This window comes from Balaenoptera physalus (genome assembly GCF_965194825.1).
Source record: "Balaenoptera physalus genome assembly, chromosome: 6".
Taxonomy (NCBI): Eukaryota; Metazoa; Chordata; class Mammalia; order Artiodactyla; family Balaenopteridae; genus Balaenoptera; species Balaenoptera physalus.
In genome coordinates, this window is record NC_138885.1 from 75,745,400 (window position 1) to 75,762,513 (window position 17,114).

The 17,114-nt window shown below is 33.7% G+C and overlaps 1 protein-coding gene across 3 annotated transcripts in view; it reads right to left on the minus strand.

Moving 5' to 3' along the window:
- Window positions 1–1,473: 1,473 nt before the first annotated feature.
- Window positions 1,474–17,114, minus strand: part of NCKAP1 (NCK associated protein 1) — a 95,284-nt gene continuing 79,643 nt past the window's right edge. For all 3 annotated transcript variants that reach the window (XM_082466675.1, XM_082466673.1, XM_082466674.1), the window contains 8 exons: window positions 16,121–16,214; window positions 10,552–10,634; window positions 10,019–10,099; window positions 7,907–8,000; window positions 5,318–5,434; window positions 4,619–4,728; window positions 3,435–3,524; window positions 1,474–2,399 (listed from right to left, as the gene is read on the minus strand). In XM_082466675.1, the coding sequence (XP_082322801.1) occupies window positions 2,283–2,399; window positions 3,435–3,524; window positions 4,619–4,728; window positions 5,318–5,434; window positions 7,907–8,000; window positions 10,019–10,099; window positions 10,552–10,634; window positions 16,121–16,214 (786 nt within the window). In that variant the 3' untranslated portion in view covers window positions 1,474–2,282. The remainder of the gene's footprint in view (window positions 2,400–3,434; window positions 3,525–4,618; window positions 4,729–5,317; window positions 5,435–7,906; window positions 8,001–10,018; window positions 10,100–10,551; window positions 10,635–16,120; window positions 16,215–17,114) is intronic.

Consider the following 17,114-nt stretch of genomic DNA (forward strand, 5'->3'; position numbering starts at 1 on the left):
AATATAAATATCAAAGACCCTTTTCTACTTGAGTGAAATAAGTAGATTACAGGCAAGCATACATGGTATGATGACATCACTGTTAAGAAAACAATAAAAACAGCATGTTGTAGTATAAATTCAGAAGAAAATAAGTTAAGAAAAACAAGATGTTAAAAATAGTAGTCAATTTACTTTTAACTTTATTTTTTAAAATGTTAAATTTATTTTTTGGAGGTAGAAAGGCTCTGCAAAAAGCAATCACACAGGACACCAGTCAGTCAGTCAGTTTGAATATATGAGAAAAAACTGGGGCAAGGTAAACTTCACACGACTATAAAAGAACGATTTTTTTCTTGGCCTGAAGAGGGGTAAATTATGTCTTATGTACATCCTTATACCCTTCAACATATCACCCCAATCAAAGTGTACATACTCAAATGCCTACTATACCTCCGAGGATATCATTACCGACAAGTTATTACCACTCTAGGATCCTAATATTTCAAAGCAAACAGCACTTAATCTTAGTTTCAACTGTTACCTGTGTATTTAGGCTATTTCAAGTTTAAAACATTCCATTTAAAAATTCCTTCCCTTTTAGAAAATCCTCATGGAACCACTGGAAATTTTCAACAGATAGTGACAACTATTCCCTGCTTTAAATACAGACTGGAGAAATCATACACAAAATAGAAATATGATAATCTTGTGGCACTTCAATTTCATCCCAGTATCTGAACAACAGAAAATTGTAACTAAGTTCACAGGAGTTTTCTTTTATCTTAACACGAGTTACCAGGGCGTATACATAAGAAGCTGTGAACAACAGAAGCTCTATACGATGTCCAGATACACAGCTGTTGAGAAACAGTCTTTACAATGCCAATCAAAGAGCAAAACATCTGGTTAGTTTTCAAACTAAATGAGCTACTCTGCCCTCCATGACAACTGCCAAGCAATAGGCCCTTTATGTCTTTCCCATTCATTACTGACTGATGCAGTAGTTCTCAACATTTTCACTAATTCTATGATCATTCCATTTTTTCCCCCGATCTTTCAAATATATCTGTCCACTTGCTCACACATAAAATTAGCAAGTTGATGGCACACAAGTTTCCTTTTAGCTCTTAATTTTTAAAAAATGTTATGGAAGGACTTCCCTGGCGGTCCAGTGGTTGGGACTCCACACTTCCACTGCAGGGGGCGCGGGTTTGATCCCTGGTCAGAGAACTAAGATCTGGGGAGCGCACCCGCACCCCCCACAAAAAAAAAAGCTATGGAATTTTATTTTCTAATTTTAACATTTTTTCTAGAGGAATGTTTTTCAAAACATTTAAACAAATCTTATAATAGGTGACCTGGTATCATCATGCTACTTAGACATTCCTAGAATAAATTAAAGTTTATTTTAAACTAAGTTTAAATGAAAACTTTCATATTACTGAGTAAATTTCTGAGGATCCCAAATTAAAGAAATCATTCAAAATGTGATACAGTCTAGTGTTTATTTTATGTTATGGCAGGTACACTTGAATTTCAAAAATTTAAAACATATAAAAAGTGGTTAGGGACTAACATTTGTATCAACAGTTGATAAATGTCTAAGATTGTTTATTATACAGCAGGGTTCAATGGTAGTGCTAATGCCAACAGGGCACCATGGAAATTAGTCTAAAAATTATCATTAGGCTTTATACAAGCAACAACATTTGCTGCTGTTTTAGAATTTTGGGACACAGTCTGCTTCTAATGCTAAGCAGTCCTTTAACATTTTTAATGTTATACAGTGTTATAGTAATTAGTTTGGCAAATGTTTCAAAATAAAGTAGAAATGTATTCATAACATCACAGAAATGCACATCCAGTTTTGTTTTCAATAAGAACCATAATAGGTACAGGTCAGAACTCTTCCCTATATGAAATAATTTACACACAGATGAATGCTATATCACTATCTAAAATAATCACTAAATACAATTCTTTTTCAGAAATAAACAAGCAAAGGTTTTTTTTTTTCCATTATCAAATATCAAAAACATAGAGAATGCATGTTTTTCAAACAAATGATACTCTAAATTGAAATAATTTCAGTGAATTCAGTGAATGTGCAACCTAAATCAACCAAGTATACTGAAGTACAACGATATTAAGAAACCAATGATCAGAAAACACAACTGTATGAAAGAAATTTATAATAATCCACAAAACTGTTTTTCAGGCCTTAAGGTAAAATAGTTCCACAGTTTACAGGTAAAACCGAGGCAACAAAAATGCGTGCTTGTCTTCAATAAGTAGATATTTTATGCAGAAGATGTAACACTTTGCTTGTAGACAGCATGGTATGCATTTCTCAGCAAGACATAAGGAAAACAAGATTCCAAAAGATCCATTGTCAAGAATGGGGATTCCTGCACAATCTGAAAAATTCCAAAAATGCATCAATTCAACTTACTTATAATGGGAACATTTACTGACAACTAGTAAAGCATAATTTTATATTGCCGTTATTGGGAATAGACATAAATTTTCCTTTCACTTTAAAATCTGAAATGCGAATGTGCCACAGTGTATGCTATCAAAACATTTTAAATCACTACTTTTCAATTAAATCAATTAATCAACAGGAAATACTGAGCACTTGCATTGCCCTCAACAATATATCACATTTAAAATGTGGTCCATATCATCAAGTCTAACTGGAACCCAACACTAAGCTAAAAAGCCAAATCAAACATGAGACCATCTACGATTAAGTGGAAAGCTGTTAAGCTCCAGAGAGTTCAAAAGAGAAGAAAAATTAACATAGGCCAAAGTAATCAAGAAAATCTATCTGAAAAAAGATTCGAGCTACGAGGTACGCTGAATCATTATTAGGATAGACACAGACCTCTGCAGATAAAGGAAATTATTCTAAGTGAGGAAAGAATCACATGGTAGAAACAAGCACAGGTGGTTTCATGGCAGTAAAGAGAAGGCACTAAAGAGGCACAGAAAATTACAGGAAATGTTATTAGATGGGTGGGATGAAGTAAAAAAACAGAAAATTCGGAAAAGAGTTCAAACTGATACACTAGGAAAATATAAAGCCTGAGTGTTTCCCAATAGGTTGAAAAACTATTCATAAAAGAATACTCTATAGGTAATGGTGATCTTTTATTCTGTTGTTTACTGATGTGATTACCATATGGTAAAATACAAGTGATATCATTCTATTTAGCAATTATTAGAAAGTGTGTGGCTTGGGTGGAGTGAATATAAATGGTCAAAAAAATACATCATTGTTATAAAGCAGAAACTAACATACCATTGTAAAGCAATTATACCCCAATAAAGATGTTTAAAAAAAAAATATATCAGCTCTTATTATAATTTAATGACTGAAATATCAAGAAAAGACTATCAGGAATGACTGGAACTTTTTTGTTGTTAGCAAAAATTAAAATAAGACTTACCATATCTAGCAGTAAATAAACAGATTCTCTATTTCTTGTTGTTGTTTTATCTGTCTCCTGGCCAATTTTCAGTAGACTGGAGGATGCAAGCTTAAAAGTATACATACATTTTAAATAAATAAGTTTTTTAAAATAAAATGTTCACCACTTATTTTCAGTATGCTTCAACTTGCAACACATTTCCATCATAAGGTGAGCTTAGGTTCTTTACATTCAAGCAACAATTTAAGAGCTATTAAGGTATAAACAGATACAAAGATAATAAATATAATCAAATATTCTTATTGGTCCTTAAAACTGATTTTTTTCAGAACAGGTCTTTTTTTAAAAAACGATTTAAATTGCTTTTTCTCTTCCCAGTAACTGTATTAACTATAGTTTTTAATTCCCAAATAAGAAGAAAATTTCACATTGAGTTTGAATTAATAGGACCACAATGAGATTAAGACATTAAGTCTTAAATAAAGGAAATAAAGAAAATGAAAAGAAAAATTTTAACTCTTAATACTGTTTTCTTTGAAATGTTATTTTGTCCTCAAGTTAGTTTGCTAGTACGTTTACTTTAAAAATAAAAAAAAAAATTTTTGAAAGCTAACAGGATTTATAACTTAAAAAGAAGCAAATATTCTAGTGTTCTTTATATCACAGTGCATCTTTCTTTTAATTAAAATATGAAAAAGGTAAGTTGATAAAGGGAAGAAAGAGCTACACTACCATAGAAACTAAAAGCTATACTTCATGAGGCTACTAGAGTTAGCACTACTACCCTCTTTTGGCAGTGAATAGTATTCTTACTTTTGAGTTTGTTTCCATTAACAGTCTTTCTCCAAATAAATGGAAATAAGTAAAATACATCCTTTTAGAGGGATACATTCATCCTTTGCCTCAATTTTCCTTTGTTTTGTTTTTTCCTCTTTCAAACTCTAGGCAAAATTCTAGGGCAGTCCAACCATCAGCTTAGAAAAAAAAGTCACATTGCAGAGCTCTAGAAATGAGAGACTTCTAAGTCAAAGGAAAAAATGCTAAACTAACTGCTCCTTGACTTTAATGCCCTATCTTTACCTATTCCTTATTCCAAAAATAAATAAATTAATTAATTAAGAGAATTTACTTTGTTACACTTCATAGTTACGATTTTTTATTTTCTCTAAAAATTGTCATGAGTTTTGTTTGATTATACACACCGCCAGAAATTCTTTAAGCCGATCTTCAATGCTTCCCTTGTGAATTGTAAACAAAGCTGCGGCGATCTGGTTGATGGCTTTGGCCAAGCAGTGTATGTTGTTGCAGTGCCCTGAGAAAGCGCAAATAGGGTTTGTAGTTTCTGTGTGATCCCAAAATATCAAATCTTTAATGACTTCATAATCTACATAAATAGTGGCATGATTAAAAACAGAGCTGAAGCATAACCTGCCTTGCTTGCTCTCCCTTCACTTTCATGAGAACTAGTGCTTTTAAAAACAGTGTAGAAGAGAACAACAAATAATTATATCTGTATTAAACAGGCACATTTGCAAAAACCCCTAAAAGAAACCATGTATCAGTTTTATATTGTCTTGGAAACTTAAAAAATAAGTGCTTAGCTGCTTTACAAACATTTCCTCATTCAATCCTTAAAATAATCCTAAGAGTTGGATACTCCCTTCACTATCCCCTTCCACACACACATTCAGGCACCCACAGGCTCACATATACACATTCCATATGTGTATACGAAACTGGGGCTTAGAAAAAGAAAAACTGACTATTCAAGGTTATACAACTAGTAAGCGGCAGAACTTAACCCACTTTTTATTATTAAAAAAATCAATTACTTGAAAAGTACCTACTATGTCAAAACTCGTAACTTTTCCAGTGCGAAAACAATTTTAAACCACTATTACCTTCTATAGCAGGGCTATACTGAGACATCACATTACTGGCCAGTGTTGGCAAAGAAACTGCCACAAAGACCATGAGGAGGCAGGCAATTTTATATTCTTCTTCTGGACTTATGTTTTCTAAGGGATAAAAATTAAAAATAAAGTGAAGGTATTTCTGTCAAGATTAGTTAAGAGTTGATCATCTAAACCAGAAAAAGCACATTTTAATTTCTGTGTATTTTACTGAGTCTCTATAGAACTGATTACAATTTTGTTACAAGAAATACAGAATGAATAGAAATAAAACACATTACTATTGGCTATTATCAAGTCTTCAGGCATATTTCAAGGACCTCTAATAAAACAATGAAGCAAAACAATTTTTTTTAAACTGTAAGGTTTAAAAATATTAGTCCTGTAACTAAATACAGTTTTAGTTACAGGACTAAAAATACGTTTAGAATAACTGGAATCCTAAAATTTCCTAATTGAAAACTAATAATAAATTACTTTATAGGAAAATTCTATGTTTCAGTATAGAAAATTATGTCATAACTTACTCTGCAAAATCATCCAAAAAACTCTTAAGTTTTTTTTCTAAAATAGATATAAGTGAAATGTACTATTAAAAAGAGATAAATGTGGAAAGACTGGATTTCCAACCTCTCCATTTTAGAAGACAGGAGAAACCAGTCATAAATGAGTATAACTAGTATTGTCCTAAGGTTTTAAATATTTATTGTAAAATAATTTATCTAAAATATTTATTGTATCCATATACTAAAATTGTGGGTTATCTATGTACTTCACTTATCTGGTACCTGGGAACGTCTAGTCACCTTACTATTTATCAACACATATAACTAAGAATTGAACATAAGAAAAGAGCCAGAATATATTTTAAAAATCTGGTGGTCATGACTATTCACAATAGCTAAAACATGGAAACAACCTAAATGTCCATCAACAGATAATGGATAAAGAAGATGTGGTACATATATACAATGGAATACTACTCAGCCTTAAAAAAGAACGAAATAATGCCACTTGCAACAACACGGATGTAACTAGAGATTATTATACTAAGTGAAGTCAGTCAGGAAGAGAAAGACAAATACCTTATGATATCACTTATATGTGGAATCTAAAATATGGCACAAATCAACCTATCCACAAAACAGAAATAGACTCACAGACATAGAAAACAGACTTCCGGTTGCCAAGGGGGAGGTGGGTGGGGAATGGAAGGACTGGGAGTGTGGGATTAGCAGATGTAAACTATTATATACAGGATGGATGAACAACAAGGTCCTACTGTATAACACAGGGAACTATATTCAATGTCCTGTGATAAACCATAATGGAAAAGAATATAAAAAAAAGAATGTCTGTATGTATATAACTGAGTCACTTTGCTGTACAGCAGAGATTGGCACAACATTATAAATCAACTATATTTCAGGAAAAAAAAATCTGGCTGATTATGAAAAATATAGCTGTGGCAAATCAAGTAATTATAGTAATTATCCATGTGACTATAATTAACATACTGCATGAATGATGAAACAAAAGTAATGTCAAATCAAAAAAGAACTGATGAACTCAGTCAAACACCATGTTACATCCAAGGAAGTAGGGGAAGGTATTTTAGTACCAGAAGCAGATGAAATGTTTTTACTTTGTAGAAAAATCTAGAAATATCTAGAGAATTCTGTGTACCACATTTCAAAGGGCTGATTTTAAAATATTTTGAATGTTTAATATTACATAATAATGCACAGACTCTTTATGGTAAGTAGCTCTAGTCCAATTAATATAGGATACCCTTTTCTATTTTTCTATACATTTTATTTATTTGTTTGTTTGGCTGCATAGCAGCTTGCGGGATCTTAGTTTCCCAAGCAGGGATTGAACGCTGGCCCTGGCAGTGAAACAGCTGAGTCCTAACCACTAGACTGCCAGGGAATTCCCAGGACACCCTTTTCTAGATAACAATGCTTCTATCTATTAGACCATCTCCATCAGCATACAAATGCTATTATTTCCCCATCTGAAAAATATCCTTCTCTTGATTTTACTCTTGCCTCCCGCTACTACAATTTTATTTCTTCGCTCCCCTTTTTACAGTAAAACTCTGTGAGAGAGTTGTTTTATACTCATTATCTCTAATTTGTTTTCTCCTAAGCCCTCTTTAATGAGCCTTTTGCCTCTAAGACTCCACTGACACTGCTCTTGTCACACGTATTAATTCTACATAGCTGATCATTCCCTTTCCACTCTCCTTGAAGCGATTCTTTCCTGGTTTTTCTTCTCCTTCACAGATCCTTCCTTCTCAAATTTCTCTTTTAGTAGTTCTTCCTCTTCTCCCTGAACTCTTAAACTTGAGAGTGTACCAGGACTCAGACTCTGATCCTCTTCATTTCTGCACACTAAATGGGCTTAATAACCTCATACAGTCTTATGACTTAAATATCTAATCTGTATGTACAACAAACAAAGAAAAACCTTGATATAAAGCAGGAAGTTGAACAAATAGATAAGTATCACACCTATATCTGTGTTGTCCTGGTTATTTACTATGACTACTACATAATTACTAATGCATTTTACCTGATTTTTGTGAGGAAAGAGCTACCACCAAGGCAGGATCAATCTCACAAGGTAATCCAGCAGCTGATGACAATTCATATACATTCATTGCAACCTAAAAAATATAAGAATTATAGAGTAAGAAATAGTCTAACAAATTTCTGAGAAATCTCACTTTAGTAAGAAAAGGTATAGTGTTTAAATTAGAGTCTGCCTACAAGAACACTGGAGAATTTCAGAAAATTGGCTGTAGAAGGAACTACAGCACAACTAACTTCACTGAACAAGCTGATTTAGTATTTTGTGTGTGTGCACTGCTGATTATAACTTGACACTACTAAGCCAAACAAAAGTTGTATACTTTCTGTGGGAATTCCAACAGAATCATTCTAAAGCTATTATTTTTCTTGGAAGCATAAGTGTAAGATCAAGATCAAACCAACAGATACGAAAAAAAGAACAAAAGTGAATCAAAATTACTGGCCTTACATTTTATGTCCATACTTGTTTAATTAAAAATTATAGTGGCTCAATGCCTAATCATATTATATCTATAAATACAGTAAATTACTTATTATAATAGATTTTTAAAGGAGTACTAATTTAAAACCTGATAAAGCAATTTCAAATGACTAATTTTTTTTGGTATCATATATGGATTTCACGGATACTCTGCTCAATAACTCAGTTAAAAACTACCTACATGGGACTTCCCTGGTGGCACAGTGGTTAAGAATCCACCTGCCAATGCAGGGGACACAGGTTTGATCCCTGGTCTGGGAAGATCCCACATGCCACAGAGCAACTAAGCCGGTGCGCCACAACTACTGAAGCCCGTGCGCCTAGAGCCCGTGCTCTGCAACAAGAGAAGCCACTGCAGTGAGAAGCTCATGCACCGCGACGAAGAGTAGCCCCTGCTCACCGCAATCAGAGAAAGCCCGCACACAGCAACGAAGACCCAACACAGCCAAAACTTAAAAAAAAAACAAAAAACAACAAAAAACTACCTACATAATTGGTTAGCCTTGATATTACAACAACAAAAGTTTACAATCTAGTATAAATTTAAGTGTAAAAACACAACTATAATACAAGGCAGAATATATTTAATTCTACAATGAACAAACAAAAAGTTCTCTGATAATACTAAAAAAAAAGAAGAAAGAAGAGATGAAATGATCACTTGGGGATCCAGCAATATTTCTTAGAAGATGGCAATTGAATCAGGCATTAACAGATGAGCAGGATTTCAAAAGGCAAAAATAGAAGAAGCCAGGATTTTCAGGAAGAATAAATTAGAGAACAAAGTAGAAAATGTGAGAATGCACACAACAAGATTTGGTCATCTTACAGGACCCAATGGAAGAGAGGGATAGAGTAAGAAAGTGAAGAGAGCGAGAGAAGGATGGAACAAGTAATGGAAGATAAGCCTCAAAAATAAATTTGAGACTTGAACACCATACAAAAAGTTTAGAAATAACTTTTTCAAGTCAGAGCTTTTCAAAATATGCAAAACAGAAAATAATCTTTCCAAGAAACATGAAAGTTTAGAAAATATAGATATGATAGGTCACTTACTAGATGTGTAACCACTGGTAAATCTTTGCTGGGATTAAATCAGTGGCTGTATTTCATGATCAATAAATTTACAAAACAAACAAAACCTGTGGACTCTGGTAAGGCTACCAACCTTCTTATATTTATTTGTTTAAAACAGGATACTAATTTAAAAAATTATAGCCTATAATTAACATCCTTTTATAAGACTTTTTAACATCAATTTTTAAAAACTGAAATTAGCTTTATTTAAAACAAAACAACTCTCATTTCACTGGCTTATCTTTTTCATTCTGCTTATGACCATGTATAAACAGCTATCAGTTTAAGGAAAAGGTGATTGATATTAACCCATTGTACATTGCTATAGGTGATCAAGGAAGACTGACTTTCAAAATGCCTATATAGTATTTTGGTGCTGAGCTCTCTAAGATGCATTTTCAAAGGCAAGCATGCTAACCCATCACTCTAAAATATAAACTTTATAGTAGCTTAGGATTTATTAAATTTTACTTCATATGTAAGTTAAATATGTCATTTTTAGAAAATGTAAAATCCAAATAGAAGTTTTATTACCTTCATATCAGTTTCCCTTGGAATGTGATCCTTGAAATCTTCAATTGAACTGACAAGAAAAGGAATGTGGTAGGACAAGACCTAGGCAGGAAAACAAATTAAGAATGCAGAATTATTTTTAAAAAGCAACCTCTAAACTTATGAGATATTATCATTCAATTACTTCTAGTTTGCATAAAATTATTTTACTTTGTCTATTTTCAAGTGACTTTCTAAAGTACTACAATACACATAAGCAGAATGTATTTGATGCCAAACCAAGTATAGTCAAAATGGAAAATGCTCTAATGAAGAAAAAGGTTGAAAAAGTAGCACAATATTCAGGCAAGTTATATCCCCTAAATTTCAATACCAAAACAAAAAATGAGTTTAAGTAACTATAATTTTTATATGCTTTATTTCATATAAACTATGAAAACTGGAATTTTAATTATATTACTGCCAACTATAAATTTTTTAAGTTACTTTTAAATTTCTGGGAAATTAAAAAGGATTATTTGGCTATAGGATATGTACTCATAATGGTTTCTTACATCTCTAAGTGCTTCTTGTGCCAATGATCGGAAGGATAAAATTACACCAATTATTGTCATCCTCTTCAAGACACTGTCAACAGCTAAATTTGAAGGAAGGGGAGAAAAGAAGAGAGTGAATTGGATTCTTTCTTAACCATGGAGAAAACTCTTAGTCATAAAATCCCCATGATAAAAGGCACAATTAAAAACAATTTGATTACAACCAATGATTAAAGAGGCAAGGGTACTGAAAACTGATATTAAAATTAGGAAATTATAGTTTACTTCCAGTGGAGTACACTCTGTTCTTTAAAATGGTTTAGATGGTTCATCAGAATCCTGAAACAATCACGCAAGTAGCCACCTGTATAATCCTATCACATTAATGGTAGTGATAGGAGGAAGGAGAGAGAGACTAGGGGAAAAAGAAGAAGCTGATCAGAGTGGATCCTCAAAAATCAACTGGCGGGACTTCCCTGGTGGTCCAGTGGTAGAGAATCCACCTTCCAATGCAGGGGATGAGGGCTCAATCCTTGGTCGGGGAACTAAGATCCCACACGCCTCCGGGCAACTAAGCCCGTGCACCACAACTACTGAGCTCACACACCTCAATGAAAGAGCCCGCACGCCACAAACTACACAGCCCACGTGCTCTGCAGACCACGTGCCACAACTAGAGAGAAAAAACCTGCATGCCACAACTAGAGAGAAGCCCACGCAACACAATGAGGAGCCAGCGCACTGCAACAAAAGATGCCACATGACTCAACGAAGATCCCGTGTGCCGCAACTAAGACCCGATGCAGCCAAAAAAAAAAAAAAAATCAACTGGCCCTGGAACTTGGAGATGCTAAATTAAGTTGTTGAGGTCTAGAGAGTCCAGAAACAAAAAATGACTATTGAGATCATAAGCAGTAAGACCAGGTTTCTGAAGACTATGAATGGATTTGATCACTTACATTTTGGTTAGAGAACATTGTTCTGGAATTTATTGCTATTATATTCAATATCAAAACTTGGTTAAATAAAATCAAGAGAGATTAGAATTAGAAGGATCAATACCTTCGTAGTTTAAAAAGCCAAAATTTATTGAATTACTCCCTATATACAAGTCATTGTACTATATAATAAGAAAGCAAACATAAACAAAATAATAATCTAGACCTTAATAACAGTCTAAATGGACGGTCAAGAAAACTAAGAAAATATGATCTTATTTATATGAGAGAAGGTATATATGTATACACATATATACACACACACACATATTTGTATATACATAAGAAATTTCTTGACAGATGTATAGAAAACTGTTAACTGTAGTTACACCTTTGAGAAGTAGGAATGGAGAGAATTTTGTTTTGACCTTCTACCTCCTGTGTGGTTTGTTTAAACCTTTACCATAAGCATCTTTTATTAATACACATGGAAAGGCATAAATATAAGCCAAAATGTGATGAGAATTAAAACAGAGTGTTAACAAAATGATGTAAGGCACAAATATGTTATAAATTCCACAGGCGCAAAGTCTTATTAATCTTTTTATCTATCTATGGCACTCAGCAGAGTGCTTAAGACCCAGAAGACGAGAAGATGTTCAATAAAATGGTTATTCAAGAAATGAGACTAGAAAGTTGTTACTATCCAGCTAAGGAGAGAAGAAATGAGGGTAAAAGAAAATATTTCTCTGAGAATATGTCATCCAATTTATGGGCATAAAGGAGGAGTGAGAACAAAATGGCATTCCAGTCCAAAAAACAAGACAGCAAACCCAGAAAAAAGAATGCAGAGAATAAGATGAACAATCAGAAAATAAGTAGTGTGATATAATCATATACTTCCCAAAGGATGTTACTCAGAATTTAATGAAGTTTTGCAAAGACTGTATCTATAACCTCCTCTTGAATATGCACAATAACAATATATTAAAAGTTCTGAGAAACTTCACATTAAGAAATCTTGTTTAACTTATTGTTTTAATAAATAAAACAAATTTGCTCAAGTCACATAGTCAGAAATTCCAAAAAATTAAAAGTTAATTTCAGATTGTCTCCCAATTCAGAGCTACTTTTCTTTTTTTTTTGGCCGCACCACGTGGCTTGCAAGATCTTAGTTCCCCAAGCAGGGATTGAATCCGGGCCATGGCAGTGAAAGTACCTAACTACTGGACCTCCAGGGAATTCCCCAGAGCTACTTTTAATAAATTATATTGCTTTCTCTTTTTTAGGGTATTTAAAAGAATGTGTTTGTTGACTATGAAAATCAAACTACAAAAGTAAATCAATTTCTGTATGTGGGATAAAGGCAGCACAAAGGTAAAGAAGAGATCAGAGACAAAAGAGAGTATTCTGGAAAACAGTTCAACTCAAAGCGTAGCTTTCTCTATTCCCCTAAATAAGTCAGTCTCAAGCAGATCTTTTCTTTTTCCAAATCACAAAAAAGATTTTGTTTCAAATCCATGAGTAGAAGAGTTAAAGTAACAGTAAACATGCATTGAACACTGCAGTGGATTAGTTGCTTCTAACCAGATGACACAGTCAAAATGTTGTTTGTTAGCATGAAATTAAGTAGGGTTAAGGCCAGTTGGGTGATCAAATGAGTATTTAAAAATTAAAGAAATGTGAAAAATAATAAAAAAAATAATAAAGTAAAACATACTAGAAAACATAAGTATATAGTATAACAATGAACAGAAGATTGCCAACAAACACATGAAACGATGCTCAACATCACTAATCATTAGAGAAATGCAAATCAAAACTACAATGAGGTATCACCTCACACCAGTCAGAATGGCCATCGTCAAAAAGTCTACAAACAATAAATGCTGGAGAGGGTGTGAAGAAAAGGGAGCCCTCTTGCACTGCTGGTGGGAATGTAAATTGATACAGCCACTATGGAAAACAGTATGGAGGTTCCTTAAAAAACTAAAAATAGAACTACCATACACCCAGCAATCCCACTACTGGGCATATACCCTCAGAAAACCATAATTCAAAAAGAGTCATGTACCACAATGTTCATTGCAGAACTATTTTACAATAGCCAGGACATGGAAGCAACCTAAGTGTCCATCGACAGATGAATGGATAAAGATGTGGTACATATATACAATGGAATATTACTCAGCCATAAAAAGAAACAAAATTGCGTTATTTGTAGTGAGGTGGATGGACCTAGAGTCTGTCATACAGAGTGAAGTAAGTCAGAAAGAGAAAAACAAATACCCGTATGCTAACACATATATAAGGAATCCAAAAAAAAAAGGAAAAAAAATGGTTCTGAAGAACCTAGGGGCAGGACAGGAATAAAGACGCAGACGTAGAGAATGAACTCGAGGACACCAGGAGGTGGAAGGGTAAGATGGGATGAAGTGAGAGAGTGGCATGGACATATATACACTACCAAATGTAAAACAGACAGCTAGTGGGAAGCAGCCGCATAGCACAGGGAGATCAGCTCGGTGCTTTGTGACCACCTAGAGGGGTGGGATAGGGAGGGTGGGAGGGAGACGCAAGAGGGAGGGGATATGGGGATATATGTATATGTATAGCTGATTCACTTTGTTATAAAGCAGAAACTAACACACCATTGTAAAGCAATTATACTCCAATAAAGATGTTAAAAAGAAAAACAATGAACAAAAGAGATCAGATAGGGATTTAAAAAATAATAGCCTACTAAGATTTGAAAAAAAATTTTTTTAATTTATTTTTGGCTGCGTTGGGTCTTCGTTGCCGTGCACGGGCTTTCTCTAGTTGCGGTGCACAGGCTTCTCATTGCGGTGGCTTCTCTTGTTGCAGAGCATGGGCTCTAGGCACACAGGCTTCAGCAGTTGCAGCACGCGGGCTCAGTAGTTGCAGCATGCGGGCTTCAGTAGTTGTGGTGTACAGGCTCAGTAGTTGTGGTGCACGGGCTTAGTTGATCCGCGGCATGTGGGATCTTCCTGGACCAGAGATCGAACCTGGGTTCCCTGCGTTGGCAGGTGGATTCCTAAGCGCCACCAGGGAAGTCCCCTTACTAAGTATTTATTCACACTCCTCCTCCCTATAATGCTACCAAGTCAATCTTTCCTTTTTCATTTTTTAAATTTCATTTTATAAAGTTCCATACAGTAAACTTGACTTTTCCCCCTTTCAGTGTAATTTTTATTAAATAATTTTGTATTTTTTTATTCATTTATTTTTTGGCTGCGTTGGGTCATTGTTGCTGCGTGTGGGCTTTCTCTAGGTGCGGTGCACAGTCTTCAGTAGTTGTGGCACAAGGGCTCAGTAGTTGTGGCTCATGGGCTCTAGAGTTCAGGCTCAGTATTTGTGGCACACAGACTTGCTCCATGTCATGTGGAATCTTCCCGGACCAGGGCTCAAACCTGTGTCCTCTGCATTGGCAGGCGGATTCTTAACCACTGTGCCACCAGGGAAGTCCCAAAGTTTGTATTTTTAAAAGCAGGATAAGATAGCCTAATAAAGTGATTCTCTAAATCATTTTATAGTTTTATAAAATTTGATATAGCTGCAAAACATTTAAAAGAAAAACATCAAAGGGGAAGTATATATAAAATATATGCATCTTTAATTTACTTCAGGGTTATTTTTTATTTGGGAATATAAACTCTGGTTTTCTCAAATACAGAGAATATTTAATTTAGAATTTCACTAAATTTTTAATGTTGTAAAGGCTTTTGAATGAATCAGTAAGTATGACTTTAAAATAATTTTTAATTATAACTTTGAGTTCAAGGACAAAAATCAAATGAAATTAATTCAAGTACATCTAAAATAGGTACTTGGCTAAACATACTTTAATAAACACTTAAGATTCACTGCTATTTCACATATCTCCCACAAAGAATCAGTATCAAGAAGACATTTTTTTAAGTTGTAGGCTCAGGTTTTCATGCAATGAATACTAGTTAGCAATACAAAGGAACAAACTACTGATTCACTTAACACAGAGGGGTGAATCTCAACAATATATACGAAAGAGTATATACTCTGTGATTTTGTTTATATGAAGTTTTAGAACAGGCAAATTTAATCTACAGTGATAGAAATCAGAGCAGTCACTGTCTAGGGGTGTGAAACTGACTACAAAGAGTCATGAGAAGCTTTCTGAGGTGATGGGACTGCTCTACCTCTTGACTGTGGTAATGGTTATGTGGATGTATACAACATTTGTCAAAATCCATCACACCATTCACTTAAATGTGTGCATTTTACTTACATAAGCAATACCTCGATAAAGTTGATTTTCAGAAAATTACAGACTCAAAAGTTAAATCTCCTTTAGTCTAAATTAATATAGATTTATTGTATTTAATTTAATGGGTTCATGAACTAATTGATAATGATATCAAATATTTGACACATGGTACTAAGAGTATGGAAAAGAAAAAAAAATTATGAAACAGGTAAGCCATTCACTTAAAAGATCCTTTGACTGCAAAAATTTTCCAGTTCTCCTAATTACTGAAGAGTACTTTTCATAACTTACTACTTATATTTATATTTATAAAATTTGAGCAAAAGCTAAATACTGAGTGTCAAGGTGTTCGTAATGCTTATAAAAAGTATCATGAGTTACCCACACGATAATCTTTTAAAGAGTGCAGCCATCTGGTCGGGTTTGTCAAAGCTGGTCCTCATTTGTGTTAGCACATCAACATTCTCCACCACAAGTTTCTAAAGAAAAGAAAAGAAAGATCCTAGGTCAGGCATAGACCTCCTTATGTTGATGAGATAAGAACATGCTTGGAAATTACAATCTAGCAAGTAGGAAAAATAATACATGAAATCTAGATGCTCTATGCTATGTTTTTGTTATTGTTTTCATAAAAGAATTTTAAAATTATTTACATAAAATTAATGTTTTCCTTCAGTTTGCAAATTCAAGAAGGGAGGAGTTCAGGAAAAAGCAATAAAGATAAGTAGTAGGATAAAGGATTATCTTCTGCTTAGACACAGAACAGCACCAATAATAAAAAGCAGACACTGAAGTGGATATAGAGAGCAATAAATTCCAACTAAAACAAAAAGAACTTGCTAAAGTTAAAGCTGGCTAAAGATAGCCTAGAATTCATCATTGGATATATATATATATATATATATATATATATATATATATATATATAATCAGAGGGAGAAAAACTTGTAGGGATATGGTACCACTTCACAGAGAACAGAACAATGTTTCCTAGCACAAAATGGAAATGTCAACTATCAACCTCCTCTTTCAGGGACCAGTGAGAAAAGGGAAGAGAAGAGAGGGAAGAGAGTGAAGGATAGCTAATTAAGAAAAGTATAACTCATTAAACAATGCTTTTCTTAAAAGGAATACTGGAAAAGTAATTTCATTTAAAAATTATAACTCAAACAAATATAATTAATTTTATTCTGACAGAGATAGTGGGTATATGTATTTGGAAAGCCTGGATATCTCAATTCAGCAGGTCTGGGTGTGGAGATGTATGTAGCAAGCATATTGTTAAAGTGCCATAGTGGTTGTGTTACAAGCCAAAGGCTGATGACAACTGATTTAAGGGGAGCATGGAAAACTACATGGAAAATCTATAAAAGTAATTT